We start from the raw sequence: 17,055 nt of genomic DNA on the forward strand, positions 1-17,055 counted from the left end.
GCTCAGTCTCGCAATGGCCAGTGTAAGAAGAGGATCTGCGGCCGCTCTGAAAGGTAGGAACCAGGATATACTGATCAAAAATCACCAAAAAGGCATGATCGGCACTAGCTGTTTGAATTAGTATTTCTGTGGTTCAATGCAAGCGCTGGGGAGTAGGGTGTGGAGATACGCGCCTTTATTTCTGCTGTCTCTGTTCAATATAACCACAAACAACTTTGTTTTGAGTTGTCGCTGGAGTTTATAATCCAAAAATGAACCGGTCCCAAGATGAATAATAAATCAAAGTGACAACACCAACCGGTCGGAACCAAGTTGTGAGTTGTGATTCCTCTCTGGCGCAGATTAAACATTTGGAGAGAAATGTAATCATCGGCCCCGGGCACTGAAGCGGTAAATCTGGCTCAAACATTTGGAAATTCTGGAAATAGTTGCTTCAATGTGCTTTGTGTTGGACAATAGAAGCGCTGTGAGAACAGGGAGTGGCGTGACTTTCTGATTAATGTTAAGCCCAGGATTATCCGAACATTGTGTTTGCTTACTGTTCGGAACCATAAACCTCAGGTGTTCAGACTCGCTGGAAAGGGAATCAAGCTCAGCACAAGGTAAGGACAGAGACTGTGCTAAATAGGCAATGAGATGGTGTTTTAATACGCACACTGCTACCAGTTCATTACCGGCTTTTGAAATTGTGCTGTGTTACGGATATGTGTGTGTGGTGTGTGCTGTGTGTGTGTGTGTGTGTGTGTGTGTGTGTGTGTGTGTGTGTGTGTGTGTGTGTGTGTGTGTGTGTGTGTGTGTGTGTGTGTGTGTGTGTGTGTGTGTGTGTGTGTGTGTGTGTGTGTGTGTTTGTTTTTCTATATGTGTTTTTTTTAATCAAAGACTGGGTACAGCTGGCAGGGATATTTAAAATAACACTTCCTGAATCTCACTGGCTGTTTAAGTGACCGAAGTCGACACAGTGGGCACTTTACTGTGTATCGCCTGTACCGACTAACGTGGCCACAGACTTTATGTTCTGCTGTTGTATCCCATCGACGTCAATGGTCAATGTTCGACAGGTTACCCGTTCAGTGGTGCTCTTCTGCACATTGTATCCTGTGGTTATTTGAGTTACTGTCGCCTTCTTTTCACATTGAATCAGTCTGCCCATCCTCCTCTCTCATTATCGAGGCATTCTCTCCTACAGAACTGCCATCGCGGGATGTTTCATTTTTTCACATTGAATCAGTCTGCCCATCCTCCTCTGGTCTCTCCCATTATCGAGGCATTGTCCCCTACAGAACTGCCATCGCTGGATGTTTCATTTTTTCACATTGAATCAGTCTGCCCATCCTCCTCTGGTCTCTCTCATTATCGAGGCACTGTCTCCTACAGAACTGCCATCGCTGGATGTTTCATTTTTTCACATTGAATCAGTCTGCCCATCCTCCTCTGGTCTCTCTCATTATCAAGGCATTGTCTCCTACAGAACTGCCATCGCTGGATGTTTCATTTTTTCGCTCCGTTTCTCTTTAAACTGAGACTGCTGTGTGTGGAAATCTCTGCAGTTCAGCAGTTTCAGACGACACGGTCTGACACCAGCAATCATTCCTTGCTTAATGCCACTAAAGTCACATTTGTTCCCAGTTCTGCGTCTGATCTGAACAATATCTGACCCTCTTGGCCATGTCTTCATTCGTTTATTAAACTAACAGAGCTGCTGCCTCACGATTGGCCGATTTACATTCAACTGATGTACAATCACCACACAATTTAAGTTTTACCATTGCTTTGGAGAAAAGTTCTGGACTTTGCCGAGGAGTAATGAGTTGGAGCTGTGCAAATTACGAAATTATTAGACAGGAATTAGGGAAAGTTAATAGGAAACGGCTGTTTTGAATGTTGGCAAGTCCAGATGTGGAGGGTATTTAAGGACCAACTGCACGGAATACAGGGCATGTACTTTCCAGGAAGACGAAAGGGCAAGGATGGCAAGGTAGGGGAAACTTGGATGTCGAGAGAGCTGACAAGATTGGTCTTGACAGATTAGACGTGTGTGGTGAGTTTCCTTTGGTGCGTCTGGGCCTGCACTCACTGTCATTCAGAAAACTGGTCTTGACAGATTAGACGTGTGTGGTGAGTTTCCTTTGGTGCGTCTGGGCCAGCACTCACTGTCATTCAGAGGATTGGTCTTGACAGATTAGACGTGTGTGGTGAGTTTCCTTTGGTGGGTCTGGGCCTGCACTCACTGTCATTCAGAAGATTGGTCTTGACAGATTAGACGTGTGTGGTGAGTTTCCTTTGGTGGGTCTGAGCACACGATGAGAATAAATAAACTTTCCTTTAAAACTGAGATGAAAGATTATTTTATTTCCCAGCCAAGGCTTGGTTGATCAGTTCAATTTGATGCCACATGTGGGTGGGGGCTATTATTGGGTATATTCATTGCCGAGTTTGATATATTCTTGATTGATAACTAGGTTTGCTGTTACAGTAGGAAAGCAGAAAGAAATGGAGCATTGCGGGGGTGGGGGAGGGGGGGTAATCTTCAACCTTGATGAATGGTGTTGCAGACAAGATGGAGCGAATGGACTAATTCTGCTTCTGTATCTTTTGTCTTACAATGACTGAATTATGACTTATTCTTACCCACATCAGGTTTTCTGATGTGTGAGGGACAATTACTGATTTGTTCACTGAGATTGAGATATTTGTATTCAACATTTAAATTTCTATGAGTTTATGTCTTTAGGAACATTGAACAGAAATGTTTTGTTTTATTTGGTATTGTTAACGTACTTCGTTATCTTTCATGTTCAAGTTAGACCTGCAGTGAGACATTTATTGGAAGAAAAGCACATACCTGGAAGCAGAGCGCGACTGAAGACGAGGGAACAGCAACAAGTGAACCAGCCCGAGGACTGAGAGCACCGACTGGAGAGAACCCATCTGACTCGGAGATTCCGGTGATTCAGTCAGGAGACAGTTTGGTGAGTCTCATTTACTCAAACTCTGGTCAGTTAGACATTATATATCTTCACCAAGGAATGTAGGAAATATTTGGAGCGAAAGTGAATGTGCCCATATTGCCAGGTAAACCTGTATCAGACCCAGTCGCAATCGATCCAGGTCTGGTAATTTGATTTCAGCAGCTCAGCTCTTCAAAGCCACTCACATTCCGTCATTGATTACTCATTTCATGGTCTCGTATCTTCTGAAGTAACTTTTGTTCTGATCTTCGTGCCGTAGTGATTGCGGAAATGTGGAACTACCATGAACTGCAGTAACAGGTCATTGACTTCTCTTTCTATTGCAAGCTGCAATGGTGAATTTACCCTCGAGTATATTGTCGTGCAGCCCGTTGCAGAGAACAAACCCCTTTGAAGCATTTGTCGCAACACTTCATTTCCTTCAGTCCTAGAATGACGTCCATTGGGAGCATAAATAAGGAGCAATTTAATTAACCAGAGTGGCGAATGTGGACAACTCTTTGCCGCAGGTGGCTGTGAAGATCAAGTATTTGGGTGTATTTAAAGAAGAGGTTGATAGATTCTCTATTAGTCAAGACATGAAAGGATACTGACTTTTTCGAGGGAAGCGGCCCTGTCGAGGGAATGGCCCTATCGAGGGAAGTGGCCCTGTCGAGGGAAGTGAACCTGTCGAGGGAAGCGGCCTTTTCGAAGGGAGCGACCCTGTCGAGGGGAGTGGCCCTGTCGAGCGAAGCGGCCCTGCCGAGGGAAGTTCGAGACTTTGGCTCGAGAGTCTTCGGCGAGGAGGCTGAGGGAGGAGACTACACCACAGTTGGAGAGGGTAAAAGGTGGTGAAGAGATGACAGGTAAACTGATTCAATGTGATGTTTGCCTGATGTTGGAGGTCAGGGACAATAATGGTGCAACAGGCTGCTACAACTGTGATAAGTTTGTACAGGTTCAGCTCCTGAAGGACAGTGTTGGGACACTGGAGAGGCAACTGGATGACCTCAGGATCGCCCGGGAAAACGCGAGTTTGCTGGACAGGACCTACAGTGAGGTTGTTACACCGAAGATACTGGAGGAGAGAACGGGGGCGACGATGAGAAAGGGATGGATGCTTGAAGTACTGGAGACCCCGGGGGATGTGTCTCTTGAATGCAGGTTCACCCTCTTGGAAGCTGTCGGCACAGAAGATACTGCCATTCTGAGATGCGGACCGGTCTGCGAGTCGAAAATTGGCACTGAAGCAAAGCAGATAAGACAGACGACAAGCAGAGCCGTGGTAGTAGGGGACTCCATAGTAAGAGGTACAGAAAGGGGTTTCTGCTGCAACAGGCAGGATTGAAGGATGGTATGTTGACTCCCTGGAGCCAGGATCCAGGACGTCTCGGACCGATTGCAGGGAATCCTCCAGGGTGAACGTGAACAGCCAGATGTGGTAGTGCATATCGGCACAAATGACATCGGAAAGAAGAGGAAGAAATTCTGCAGCGTGACTTCAGAGAACTCGGAAGAAGACTGAAAAGCAGGACCACCTGGGTGGTTATCTCCGGTTTGTTTCCAGTTCCTCTTGCTGGTGAGGGCAGGAACGGGGAGATATGGGATCTCAATGTGTGGCTGAGAGCTGCTGCGGCAAGCAGGGTTTTAGATTCTTAGACCACTGGGATCTGTTTTGGGGTAAAGATGAATTATACAAAAGAGACGGGTTGCACTTTAGCAGGCGGGGGACCAGCATTTTCTCAGGCAGGTTTGCCACTGCTACACGGTTGTGTTTGAACTAATAAATGGGGGCCGTGAAGGAGACGAACTGGAAATATAAGGATGGAGTAAAAGGGAAAGACAGAATAAGAAAAGTTAAGAAAGACAACAGATTTAAAGGGGCAGAAAGCTCAAGAAGGGATCGTATGAAGAAAGCTCAGTATGGTCAGGTGCAATAGGGACTGATGTGAGAAGCGAGGGGGGTAATGGTTTGAAAGTACTATATATGAATGCACGAAGTATAAGTAATAAAGTGGATGAACTTGAAGCTCAGTTGGAAGTTGGTTAGTATGATGTTGTAGGAATAACATACATAGCTGCAAAATGACCAGCGCTGGGAAATGAATATTCAAGATTATATGTCCTATCGAAAGGGCAGACAGTTGGGTAGAGGGGGGTGGGGTGGCTTTGCTGGTGAGGAATGAAATTCAGACCCTTGCGAGGGGTGACATACAATCAAGAGATGTAGCGTCAGTTTGGATAGAACTGAGGAATTGTAAGGACAAAAAGACTCTAATGGGAGTTATCTACAGGTCCCCCAAATAGAACCCTAGATATAGGGTGCAAGTTGAATCAAGAGTTAAAATTAGCATGTTGTAAAGGTAATACTACGGTTGTAATGGGGGATGTCAACATGCAGGTAGACTGGGAAAATCAGGTTGGTACTGGAGCCCAAGAAAGGGAGTTTGTGGAGTGCCTCCGAGATGGATTCTTCGAGCATCTTGTACTGGAGCCTACCAGGGAGAAGGCAATTCTGGATCTAGTATTGTGTAATGAACTGGAGTTGATAAGGGAACTCGAGGTAAAGGAACCATTAGAAGGTAGTGACCATAATATTGTAAGTTTTAATCTACAATTTGAGAGGGAGAACTGAAAATCGGAAGTGTCAGTATTACAATTGAACAAAGGGGACCATGGAACTATGAGGGAGGCGCTAGCCAAAGTTGACTGGAAGGATATGCTCGCGGATATGAAAGTTGTACAACAATGGCAGGTATTTCTGCGAATAATAAAGAAGGTGCAGGATCAGTTCATTCCAAAGAGCAAGAAAGATTCTCAGGGGAGTAGGGGCGACCATGGCTGGCAAGGGACGTCAAGGACAGTATAAAAATAAAGGAGAAGAAGTATAACATAGCAACGATGAGTGGGAAGCCAGACGATTGGGAAACTTTTAAAGAACAACCGAAGATTACTAAAACGGCAATACGGGGAGAAAAGATGAGGTACGAAGGTAAGCTAACCAAGAATATAAATGAGGGTAATAAAAGCTTCATTAGGTGTGTGAAGGGGGGGGGGGGATATTTAAGAACAAACTTGGGCCCTTCAAGGCAGAAATGGGTGAATTTATTATGGGGAACAAGGAAATGCCAGACGAGTTGAACAGGTGCTTTGAATCTGTCTTCACTAGGGAGGACATAGACAATCTCTCAAATGTAATAGCGGCCAGAGGACCTGGGGTAACGGAAGAACTGAAGATAATTCACATGAGGCAGAAAACTGTGTTGGTAGACTGATGGGATTGAAGGCTGATAAATTTCCAGGGCCTGATGGTCTGCAACCCGGGGTAGTTACGGAGGTGGCACTCGAAATCGTGGGCGCAATGGTAATCATTTTCCAATGTTTTATAGATTCGGGATCAGTTCCTGAGGATTGGAGGATAGCTAATATTATCCCACTTTTTAAGAAAGGAGGGAGAGAGAAAACAGGGAATTATAACCAGTTAGCCTTACATCAGTGGTGGCGAAGATGCTGGAGTCAATTATAAAAGATGAAATAACGGAACATTTGTATAGAAGTAACAGAATCGGTCCGAGTCAGATTTACGAAGGGGAAATCATGCTTGACAAATCTTCTGGAATTTTTTGAGAATGTAACTATGAAAATGGACAAGAGAGAGCCAGTGATGTAGTGTAGCTGGACTTTCAGAAAGCCTTTGATAAGGTCCAACATAGGAGATTACTGGGTAAAATTAGAGCACATGGTATTGGGGGTAGGGTACTGACATAAATAGAAAATTGGTTGGCAGACAGGGAACCAAGAGTAGGGATTAACGGCTCCTTTTCAGAATGGCGGACAGTGATTAGTGGGGTACCGAAAGGCTCGGTGCTTGGACCGGCTATTTACAATATACATTAATGATTTAAATGAAGGGATTAAAAGTAACATTAGCAAATTTGCAGATGACACAAAGCTGGGTGGCAGTGTGAAATATGATGTGGATCTTAGGAGAATGCAGGTGATTTCGGCAGGTTGGGTGTGTGGGAAGATGCAGTTTAATGTGGATACGTGAGCTTATCCACTTTGGTGACAAGAACAGGAAGGCAGATAACTGTCTGAATGCTGTCAAGTTAGGAAAAGGGGAAGTACAACGGGATCTAGGTGTCCTTGTTCAGAAGTCACTGAAAGTAAACATGCAGGTACAGCAGGCAGTGAAGAAAGCTAATGGCATGTTGGCCTTCTTAACAGAGGGAGCTGAGTATAGGAGTAAAGAGGTCCTTCTGCAGTTGTACAGGGCCCTCGTGAGACACACCTAGAGAGTTGTGTTCAGCTTTGGTCTCCAAATTTGAGGAAGGGCATTCTTGCTATTGAGGGAGTGCAGCATATGTTCAATAGGTTGATTCCCGGGGTGGGAGGGACTGCGATATGTTGAAAGATTGCAACGACTAGGTTTGTGTACACTGGAATTTAGAAAGACGAGAGGGGATCTGATGGAAACATATAAGATTATTAAGAGTTTGGACACGCTAGAGGCAAGAATCATGTTACCGATGTTGGGGGAGCCCAGAAACAGAGGCCACAGTTTAAGAATAAGGGGTAGGCCGTTTAGAACAGAGTTCACGGAAAACTTTTTCACCCAGAGAGTTGTGCATCTGTGGAATACTCTGCCTCAGAAGGCAGTGGGGGCCAATTATCTCGATGCTTTCAAGAAATAGTTAGATAGAGCTCTTAAAGATAGCGGAGTCAAGGGATATGGGGAGAAAGCAGGAACAGGGTAATGATTGTGGATGATCAGCCATGATCACATTGAATGGCAGTGCTGGCTTGAAGGGCCGAACGGCCTACTCCTGAACCTATTGTCTATTGTCTATAAAACTGCTCCCTCTGGCACCAACAAACATTGCACTCGCAAAATCACTGAGATCACATTTCATCTCCATGGTGATGTTTGTTGGAGACAGAACGTACTCTTCACTAAGGAACAGGATAGGGAGAGAACCGCTAATAAATCTATAGGTTTAGTTAATGATTATCACCAGGAGCAGACTGAATATTAATCAGGGCGTGTTCATTACCGACAGAACCCGGAACACAGCCTCACTGGGACAGAGTGGTAACATAACCTGGAGCCGCAGTACAAGGTAAGAAGCTCTATATACTGAAATATAAAATCACAAAGGCAGTTAGCCACTTGTATGAACACTTGAATGAGATTGATAACGTATAGTGTTGATCGATATTAGAACTGTAAAGAATAGCTTTTGAAAGAATTAATAATTCCCTGCATCTAGTTGAATGCATCGACTTCCTGTGCATGTCCCGGGGGAAACCGGGGCAGTTGGAGGTGTTATCGGAAACGCCGCACTTTCAACCCAGCTCCGAATCATCAGCAAAGGTTAGGGAGGTGCGCGCTTCCCGCATCTCGGAACTGTCCCCGGGCTACTGCTTGCAGTAACAGGAAGCCGATCCGTCCACACTCGGGGCTTTACCGATCCCGGACCGAGGAACTGAGGATTCGTTTTGCCTATTCCCTCACTGGCGGTATCTACACTAACTGTCCATCCTAGAGGGCATTTCGGTTGGTGGTCAAAAGTATGGAACCACCCACATTGGAGATTACAGCCGGGGCGGGGGGTGGTCGTGGGGGAAGGCGGTGTAAGGAGTTGATGGTTCCATTACATAGTCGGTTGGTGAGACCTGTTGTTTCCCTTCTGTCAGATGTGAGAGGGACAGAAGGGTAGGTGGGAAACCAAAAGAAGGTTCAGCAGACAGATATCTGCCCCCGTGAGTTTTTCTATGAGGAATCTGTTGTGATCTTGACTTGTGATGTGACTTAAAACAGGAGAGACCTGCTTTTATGCATTACAGTTTTTTTTAAAAAAGAGACAATGTACTTGATTTCATTCGCGGAAATTTGGTAAAATGTGTGGGAACTTCGATGAGACATAAAATATCCCGCGGAGTTTGACAGGGACGTGGACAAAACGGTTCCTGTTGTGTGAGGGTCTGAAACCAGGCACCGCCAGTTGAAGACAGTTGATATGTTTTCTCTCTCTCGCTGGGTCCAGTGTGTCATGGGAATGGCCGCCCTCAATATTCAGGAGAAGGAGAGTCTTTCAGTTAATATTGTAATCCTGCAGTGTGGTGGCCCTTGATACACAAATGATTGAGATGTTACAGGTGAGAGGCAGGATTGATGCGCCGAGATCACAGTCAGATCTGCGTTGGTCACAGTGAATGCGGGATGCCGATCTCCCATCAGCAAATTCTGGCGGACAAACACACATATCAATGGGCACTGTACTGTGCACGTCCCGTACCCAATACTGCGGCCACTGATTGTATGTCCGTGGTTTTCTACATCTGTAGCCCGTCCGTTTCAAAGTTCGACATGTTACACGTCCAATGACGCCTCTCTGCACAATGCATTTGCAGCGTGGTTATTTGAGTTACTGTCGTCTTCCCGGCAGATTGAACCAATCTCGCTTTTCCCATTCGATCTCTCTCACTAACAAGGCGTTTTCCCTCTCGGTACTGCCGCTCACTGATCTTCTTCCGCTCCATTCTCCGCAAAACTGAGACTGTTGAACGGGACAATCCCCGGAGTTCAGCAGTTCCTGTGATATTCAAACTGCACCCTCTGGCACCGACAAACATTCCGCTCTCAAAATCACTGAGATCACATTTCATCTCCATGGTGATGTTTGTTTGGAGACAGAACGTACCCTGTGCTAAGGAACAGGAGGCGGAGAGACCCGCTGGTAACGCTGTAGGTTTAGTTAATGATTATCACCAGGAGCTGACTGAACATTAACCAGGATGTGTTCATTACTTACAGAACCCGTAACACTGCCTTACTGGGACAGGGTGGTAACAGAAGCTGGAGCCGCTGGCTGTACACGGTAAGAAGCTCTTTTTACTGAAATATAAACATCAGAAAGGCAGATAGACACTTAAATGAGACTGAGAACGTATTCGCATGTTCAACAATTGAACTGTAGCGAATCGCTTGTGAAAGAATTAATAATTCCCTTCAGCTAATTGAATGCATCGACTTCCTGTGCATGTCCCGGGGGAAACCGGTGCAGTTGGAGGTGTTATCAGAAGCGTCGCACTTTCAACCGAGCTCCGAATCATCAGCAAAGGCTCGGGAGGTGCGAGCTTCCGGCATCTCGGAACTGTCCCCGGGCTACTGCTTGCAACAGCAGGAAGCCAGTCCATCCACACTCGCGTATTTACTGATCCCCGACCGAGGGAACTGAGGATTCGCTTTGCTTATTCCATCGCAGGCGGGATTGACACTATCTGTCTGCCCGTTACTACATTTCGGTAGGTAGCTGCTGGGAGAGGTCGAAATTATGAGAACTACTGACACTGGTTTATAGCGGGGGAGGGGGGCGGATGGTGTAAGGAGTTGATGGTTCCATTATATAGTCGGTTGATGAGACCTGTTGTGGATCACCGCCTGCAGTGTTGATTCCCTTCTGTCAGAAGTGTGTGGGCAGGTGGGAGATTGCACATTTAAACAGAGACGTAACGTAAAGAATTTTGCTTCTCATGTATATGAGGGATGTAAGTAATGAAGTTAATACAATTGGAAATGCACAAACACAGATTCGAACAAAAGTACAATAGAGGGACCGAGATCAGGATGGAAACGGTAAAATGAGCACGTTGCTCATCTACGAACACGAGAAAATCTGAAGTTGTTGGCAATCCAGGGCAACACAAGGAAATCTAGGAAAAGATCTAGGAAAAGAAGGTTTAACACAGAGTCATCTGCACCTTGTGAGTTGTCCTGTGAGGAAACCTCTGTGATCTTGGCCTTTTTCAGTGATTGAGAAGAATTCGACATGACCTAAGTTTACACGGTGGTCTACCTGATTGTATCCGTAGTAGTTTGGTAAAATCAGTGGGGATATTTAATGAGAAATAAAGTATCCTGCGGCGTCTTGACAGGGACGTCGACAAAATAGTTCCTCTTCTGGGAGGAACTGAAAGCAGTTGAAGATAAGTCTCCCCCATTGTCTACTCTCATTCTCTCCCCCTTTCTCTCCCCCCATTCTCCCCCCCTCTCTCTCCTCCCGTCTCTGGAATTGCCTCCTCAACATTCAGCAGAAGCAGATTGTTACAATTAATTCTGTAATCTCTGCATTGTAAATATCACTGCCAGGTGCAAGTCTGTTTTCCTTAAATACATGCGCACAGAAAAAGAGCATCTATGTCCGTAATGCCGTAAGAGCATCTATGTCCGTAATGTCCGTAAAGATGATGTTGAACAGGTAGAAACACTGGAAATCCTTTCCTGACGAGGGACGTATTGAAACACCACAACGTTCCCCACCCAGTACGGTCTCTGTGTGTACTTGGTGCTGAGCTTCTCTTTCTGTTCCAGCGAATCCGAGTCCCTGAACTTAGTGGGTACAAACAGAAAGTGAACACACCGTGAGCAAGATTCAGTTGATAACAGACATATAAACCTGAGCTTCACATCATTCAGCATATAATTCCACACCCTGATCCACAACGCATTAAGTATATAACACAAAAGCTGATTCAAGCGAATGATTCTATTGTGCTGTTCGGTAAGTTCTCAGAATGCACAACATTAGTAGTTGTTGTTCACAGAGAAGATTATCGTAGCATATATGGGATTTAAATGGACACGGGGTGGTAATCAGATTGCAAAACCAACCCGAGCAGTAGCGGGTTCAGGCAGATGTTGGGGATTATATCGAGGAAACAGCCAGAGGAAGTGGATGAGGCAGGCGCAGTCGATTACTTCAAAAAGCAGCTGGGATGCGTTGATGGAGTGAAAAGGCCAGAAGGGAAATGGGCCCATCACAGGAAATTGTGACCATCTCGGCGGGCACTGTGGTTGGCATTGACTCGTTGGGCAGAACGCTCTGAATTTGGACTCTATTGCTCTTTGAGATTGTCAGTAGATGCGCCAGGTATCAGCGGAGAGACATAGACATCGTGTGGAAGGTGTTGTTAATGGGGAATGCTTGGTCCCCAAGCCAACTGCTTCTCTGATACAGGGGATGAAGATACTGTCATATTTGCAAAGTAATCGTACTCTCTCTGACACACGGTCTGCTTGTTGTTTAATTCACAACATCACCAGCAGGTGGAGCTTTCCAGAACCGGGACCAGGATGTAAACAAGACGGCGACGATCAACAATCGTCAGTCAGAATCAGAATGGACAAAGGTATGATACGTTGGGATTTCTGAATTAAACTTTTGTCGCGTTTGTACACAGCAGTTCAGATGAAACTGACACAGGCGCTAACAGGGCAGAGAAAATTTTCAAGCAGTGTCATTGATCCCACTGGTAAAGCGGCTTTGTGTAATCGATCAATCGAACAGTTCCAGTGCAGGGACCTGACACCAGTAATGGTCGAATCACTCCGCTCACCAGGCATAGCTTCAGCTGGGTGAAAGGAACAGAGGCTCCTGATTCAGGTGGTTGTGAGTGAAACACAGACGGGAGTGCGACAGCGGTCTTGTGGTTATGTAAATGTTCAGGGTCAGGCTCCGTTTCACCTCTAGACAGGCACTAATGTGTAAGACATCGACAACTTTCACTTATAAAACTAAACGCCAGATGATAGGAATATTTCCCGGTTTTCAGAGATTGTGTGTTAACACAGCATTTCAGGTTTTGGTTGGAAAGGTACCAACTCCCCCCGGGTTTTTATTGGCTGCTGCACAAAGGAGAAGAGGGGTGTTTCGGAAATCTGTTTTCTGTAGCAGAGCGGAGATCATTGCCGGTGTTGGGAATGGCTGAGGATCAGGAGGCAGCTCATTGTAGATACATTTGAGGTCTGCTTCGGGGTTTTAATACCGAAGTGAATGTCTGGGCTGTGGAGAAATGGTGAGCCTGAGTTCTACATATTTCCCTCTTGATATACTCTTCCCAGGATCCCTGCTGGGAAAGCCGGCATAACCAATCACCAAATGTCCCTGTCATCTGTAGACATTGTGATTGTGCTTAAATCTGTGATTCCAGCTGTAATAAACGATGTGACAGCCTGGAAACCTGTCATTCGGCCCATCTAATTCTTGCTGATCTAAATGTCTGAGCTTGCCCCATTTTCCTGCAGCCTTTCCCAAATTTCCCTTGTAAACTTCTTCTATCCTTTTTACTGCCCGCATGCTGCCTACTTTGTAATTTTATTAGTGTTTGCGGCCTCCTCTGTCTGCGCGTAATTTATACCCATCAGACACCACGTGAAAAATGCCCCTTTGGTCCCTTTTAAATTTCTTTTAAAAGACTCAAGTCTCAGACTCCACTACCCTGGGAAAAAGAACATGACCCTCTCCACTATCTATGTCCTGGATTATTTTATGTTCACATACATGTGTAAGGTCACCCTTCAAGCTCCTGAGCTCCAGGGAAAACTGTCCCAGCCGAACCATATAACATAAAAACAACATCCTACTCCAGTACCGTGGTGGTCATTCTCCACTACACTCTTTCCAGCTTAATCCCCTCCATCCTATAGGTTAGCAACTACAACTGCACACAAAGCTCTCTAAGCGAGATTTTGCATGGTCGTTACATGAGGATCATCAGGTGGGGATAAGGAGGGAACCGGGGGAGCGGTCAGCATAGTTCTCCAGGTAATGGTCAGCCTGTGACCCAGGGAACCGGACGATGTGCCTCTCAAGGGAATGGTCAGTCTGTGACCAAGGGGACTGGACATTGTGTGACAAAGAGATTAGAGAATGCGTGATCCAACAGAGTGAACCATGTGTAATCCCGTTGCTGGTCTGTGTGGGACACAAACTACTGGACACTAAGTGACCCAGGAGAATTTAGCTTGTGGATGATAAATACAGTGATATTTCCCGGTATCACCGGACACCGTCGCAATAAGATCCCGTGGTCATCCTTCTTTTCAACTGCTGTGAATTCAGTTATCAGTATTACTATGTCTATCCTGTTATTTTACTGGGAGTGAATGTGTCCAGTCACCGGCTTTTGGGATGGTCACCTGGCAGGATATACGGTTCATATTACCCAGCACAGTCCCACTCCAAATCTGGTCAGCCAGAGTCTCAGCTCTATTGCAATCTGAATCAGCTTTGCTCATAAATCATACTGGTGTAACCTGCAATTCATCACTTATTTCAGTTGGGAAATTGAAACGAGCAGCGATAGGACTGAAGAGGATTTTATCAGGCGGATCATCGAGGGAAGATGATCGGGACACGGGAAGCAAGGTACCAAATCAGGGTCAGATTAAGAGCAACGTCCCAATGGAAAGTGGTCCCGCCGCAGAGGAGCAGGAGCAAATTCAGCCCGGAGACAGTGACGTCAGCGACACCGATCAGGACCCTGGAACCAGCACAAGTGAGGCGACCCCCTGTCAGCTCGGAAGCTCATTGAACATGGAATTGTCAAGTGCCCAACAAGGAGCAGGTGAGTGAAATATGAGGGTGAGGTGTTCACAGAATATGGCAGGGCGGAGGGTAAAGGTGAGGCCTTGTTGGAGGGTTGTCAGACGAGAGGGGGAATGTGTAGGTGTGGTACTTGTGGTGTAGTGGGCAGCCGTTACCCCACTGCAGTAAATGTACTACCTGCTGTGAGGATTTCTAGGATGTGTATTAGAGGAAATGCAGCTATCCAGATGAGAAGGGTATTTCCGGGTTGTGAATCCGGGGAAATGTATTCGCCAGGATGGAAAGAGTACCTCTGGGAAGTGAATATTATCGACAGTCCCGACATTGATTGCCCATCCAGAATTGAAATAGGTGAGTGGCTGGGATGAGGGATGCACTGGTTTGCATTAAATGTGGTCCTGCTATTAATCTAATGCCCAGGATATTGCGGATTCGGTTTTAAGGCCAGTGTTGGAGATGGGGAATTAAACCGTTTTTGTGTCTGTGAGCAGGTTCAAGTCATGTTTTTTGTTTTTGTTCAGTTGGGTGAGAGCGGTGGAGACGAGCAATATCTGAGTTCAAGTCTACATTTTCCTTTTTATGTTCACAGAGCCAGAGTTTACAATCTCCGACCTCCTGGCAGAGGGGGAGGAATACCGACTGTACCAACTGACAAAGTTCTACAGAGACAGACTCCAACAAGCGATTGAAGAAAAGGTTGAGAGACTCGGTATAATGTTGACAGAGGCGGGACATTTCAGTAGAGAAGAAAATGAAGTGAGTTTATTTAATGTATTGTCACCGAACTGCTGGTATCAGAGGGAATAGTAATCAGTATTAATCTCCTGCACGTTCTACGAGTTCTACATGGGAATGGAGACTTTGATCTCTGACTTGTCTCTCACAGATCTGGTTTCAGCTGTCAATGTGGGGAGCTCTGGGAACTACAGGTTCAGCATCAGCTTTTCATCTCTGCTGTATTTATCAGTGTGAAATAAGAGCAGTGGCTGCGTATCTGGACTTTGAACAGGCATTCAGTCTGAAACTGATTTGAAATCTTGGCTGAGCCGCCGAGCAGATTCACCTCATTTCATTGATACAGGATGAATATGAAACAGTCAGATTGTAAATTGGGCCAACCGGCTTCACTGTGGCACTTGACGGAGGGAAACCTGCTGACCACATCCGGTCTTGGCAACCGAAAAAGAAATCTGATAACTTGTTTAATATCTAACTAATGGAGACAAGATTACACCATTTCAGGTCACTCTCCCTGGAGCACACACACAGTGATTGTCTTGTCCTAGATCTGACCTATTCAGCCATGAGTGGTATTAGAAAATCAAGTGCGTTATACCCGTGAGTGAATCTGTTCTCGTTGGGATTCATTGGCGCTCTATGTTATTAATCAGATAGGCATCAATGTCTCAGAATAATGAACATCATTCCTCTTATTTCTCAGAGCAATGACCTAAGCCCATCCATATTCAGTTGCATCATCAATTACCTTAATTCCATTATCGCTGTATGTTGCTTGAAGATTATTCGACGTGTAATTCATAATTCTTCAGTTAATGAGGGAGCCCAAGCCCGCATTCAGGAAGTGATAACCATTTTACAGCATGAGTGCCAGGCAGTAACCATCTTCATCATGAGACAGCCGCACTGACATTCCTTAATATTACATAGAAATATAGAACCACAGAAAACCTTCAGCCGAGTACAGGCCCATCGGCTCACAGATTTGTGCCGAGCATGTCCCAAACTTAGTGATTACTAGGCTTACGTATAGCCCTCTATTTTACTGAGCTCCACGTACATATCGAAAAGTATCTTCAAAGACCATATCATAATCACGTCCACCATCGTTGCCGGCAGCCCATTCCACGCACTCAACACACTCTGAGTAAAAAAACTTACCCGTGAAATATCCTCTGTACCTACACCCCAGTACCTTATACCTGTGTCCTCTTGTAGCAAACATTTCAGACCTGGGAAAAAGTCTCTGACTATCCACACAATCAATGCCTCTCATTATCTTGTACACCTCTATCAGGTCACCTCTCATCCTCCGTTGCTCCAAGGAGAAAAGGCCGAGTTCAGTCAACTTGCACTCGTAAGGCAAGCTCCCCAATCTAGGCAACATCCTTGTAAATCTCCTCTGCACCCTTTCTATAGCTTCCACACCCTTCCTGTAGCGAGGCGACCAGACCTGAGCACAGTACTTCAAGTGGGGTCTGACCAGGGTCCTATATAGCTGCAACATTACCTCTCAGCTCCTAAATTCAATTCCACGATTGATGAAGGCCAATGTACCGTTTGCCTTCTTAACCACAGAGTCAACCTGCGCAGCTGCTTTGAGTGTCCTATGGAGTCGAACCCCAATATCTCTCCGATCCTCCACACTGTCAAGAGACTTACCTTTAATATTATATTCTGCCATCATATTTAACCTACCAAAAGGAACCACTTCACACCTATCTGGGTTGAACTCCGTCTGCCAGTTCTCAGCACAGTTTTGCATCCTATCGATGTCCCGCTCTGACAGCCCTCCACACTATCCACAAAACCCCCAACCGTTGTGTCATCAGCAAACTTACAAAACAATCCCTCCACTTCCTCATCCAGTTCATTAATAAAAACCACGAAGAGTAACGGTGTCAGAACAGATCACCGAGGCACTCCACTGGTGACCGAACTCAACGGAGAATATGATCCGTCTGCAATTTCACTTTGCC

At 45.7% G+C, this 17,055-nt stretch overlaps 1 protein-coding gene and 1 long non-coding RNA gene across 2 annotated transcripts; both read left to right on the forward strand.

Moving 5' to 3' along the window:
- The first annotated feature begins 485 nt into the window (after window positions 1–485).
- LOC132390022 (uncharacterized) lies at window positions 486–9,814 on the forward strand. Its single transcript, XR_009510753.1, has 4 exons — window positions 486–602; window positions 2,801–2,969; window positions 8,009–8,068; window positions 9,766–9,814. It is a non-coding gene; the product is annotated as an uncharacterized LOC132390022 (long non-coding RNA).
- Window positions 9,815–11,589: 1,775 nt separating this feature from the next.
- LOC132390023 (uncharacterized) lies at window positions 11,590–15,986 on the forward strand. The gene is made up of 4 exons (XM_059962604.1): window positions 11,590–12,140; window positions 14,070–14,357; window positions 14,928–15,094; window positions 15,780–15,986. Exons 1-4 carry the CDS (start codon window positions 11,873–11,875, stop codon window positions 15,984–15,986), a joined length of 930 nt encoding a protein of 309 aa, XP_059818587.1. The 5' UTR covers window positions 11,590–11,872.
- Window positions 15,987–17,055: the final 1,069 nt, after the last annotated feature.

This window comes from Hypanus sabinus, unplaced genomic scaffold (genome assembly GCF_030144855.1).
Source record: "Hypanus sabinus isolate sHypSab1 unplaced genomic scaffold, sHypSab1.hap1 scaffold_740, whole genome shotgun sequence".
NCBI lineage: Eukaryota > Metazoa > Chordata > Chondrichthyes > Myliobatiformes > Dasyatidae > Hypanus > Hypanus sabinus.

Excerpts from the sequence above, each read along its gene's own strand:
- LOC132390023 (XM_059962604.1), top strand. The coding sequence starts at position 11,873 with ATGCGCCAGGTATCAGCGGAGAGACATAGACATCGTGTGGAAGGTGTT. Across the intron at positions 12,141-14,069 it reads CAGAATCAGAATGGACAAAG|TTGGGAAATTGAAACGAGCA; the intron begins GTATGATACGTT and ends CACTTATTTCAG. Across the intron at positions 14,358-14,927 it reads AAGTGCCCAACAAGGAGCAG|AGCCAGAGTTTACAATCTCC; the intron begins GTGAGTGAAATA and ends TTATGTTCACAG.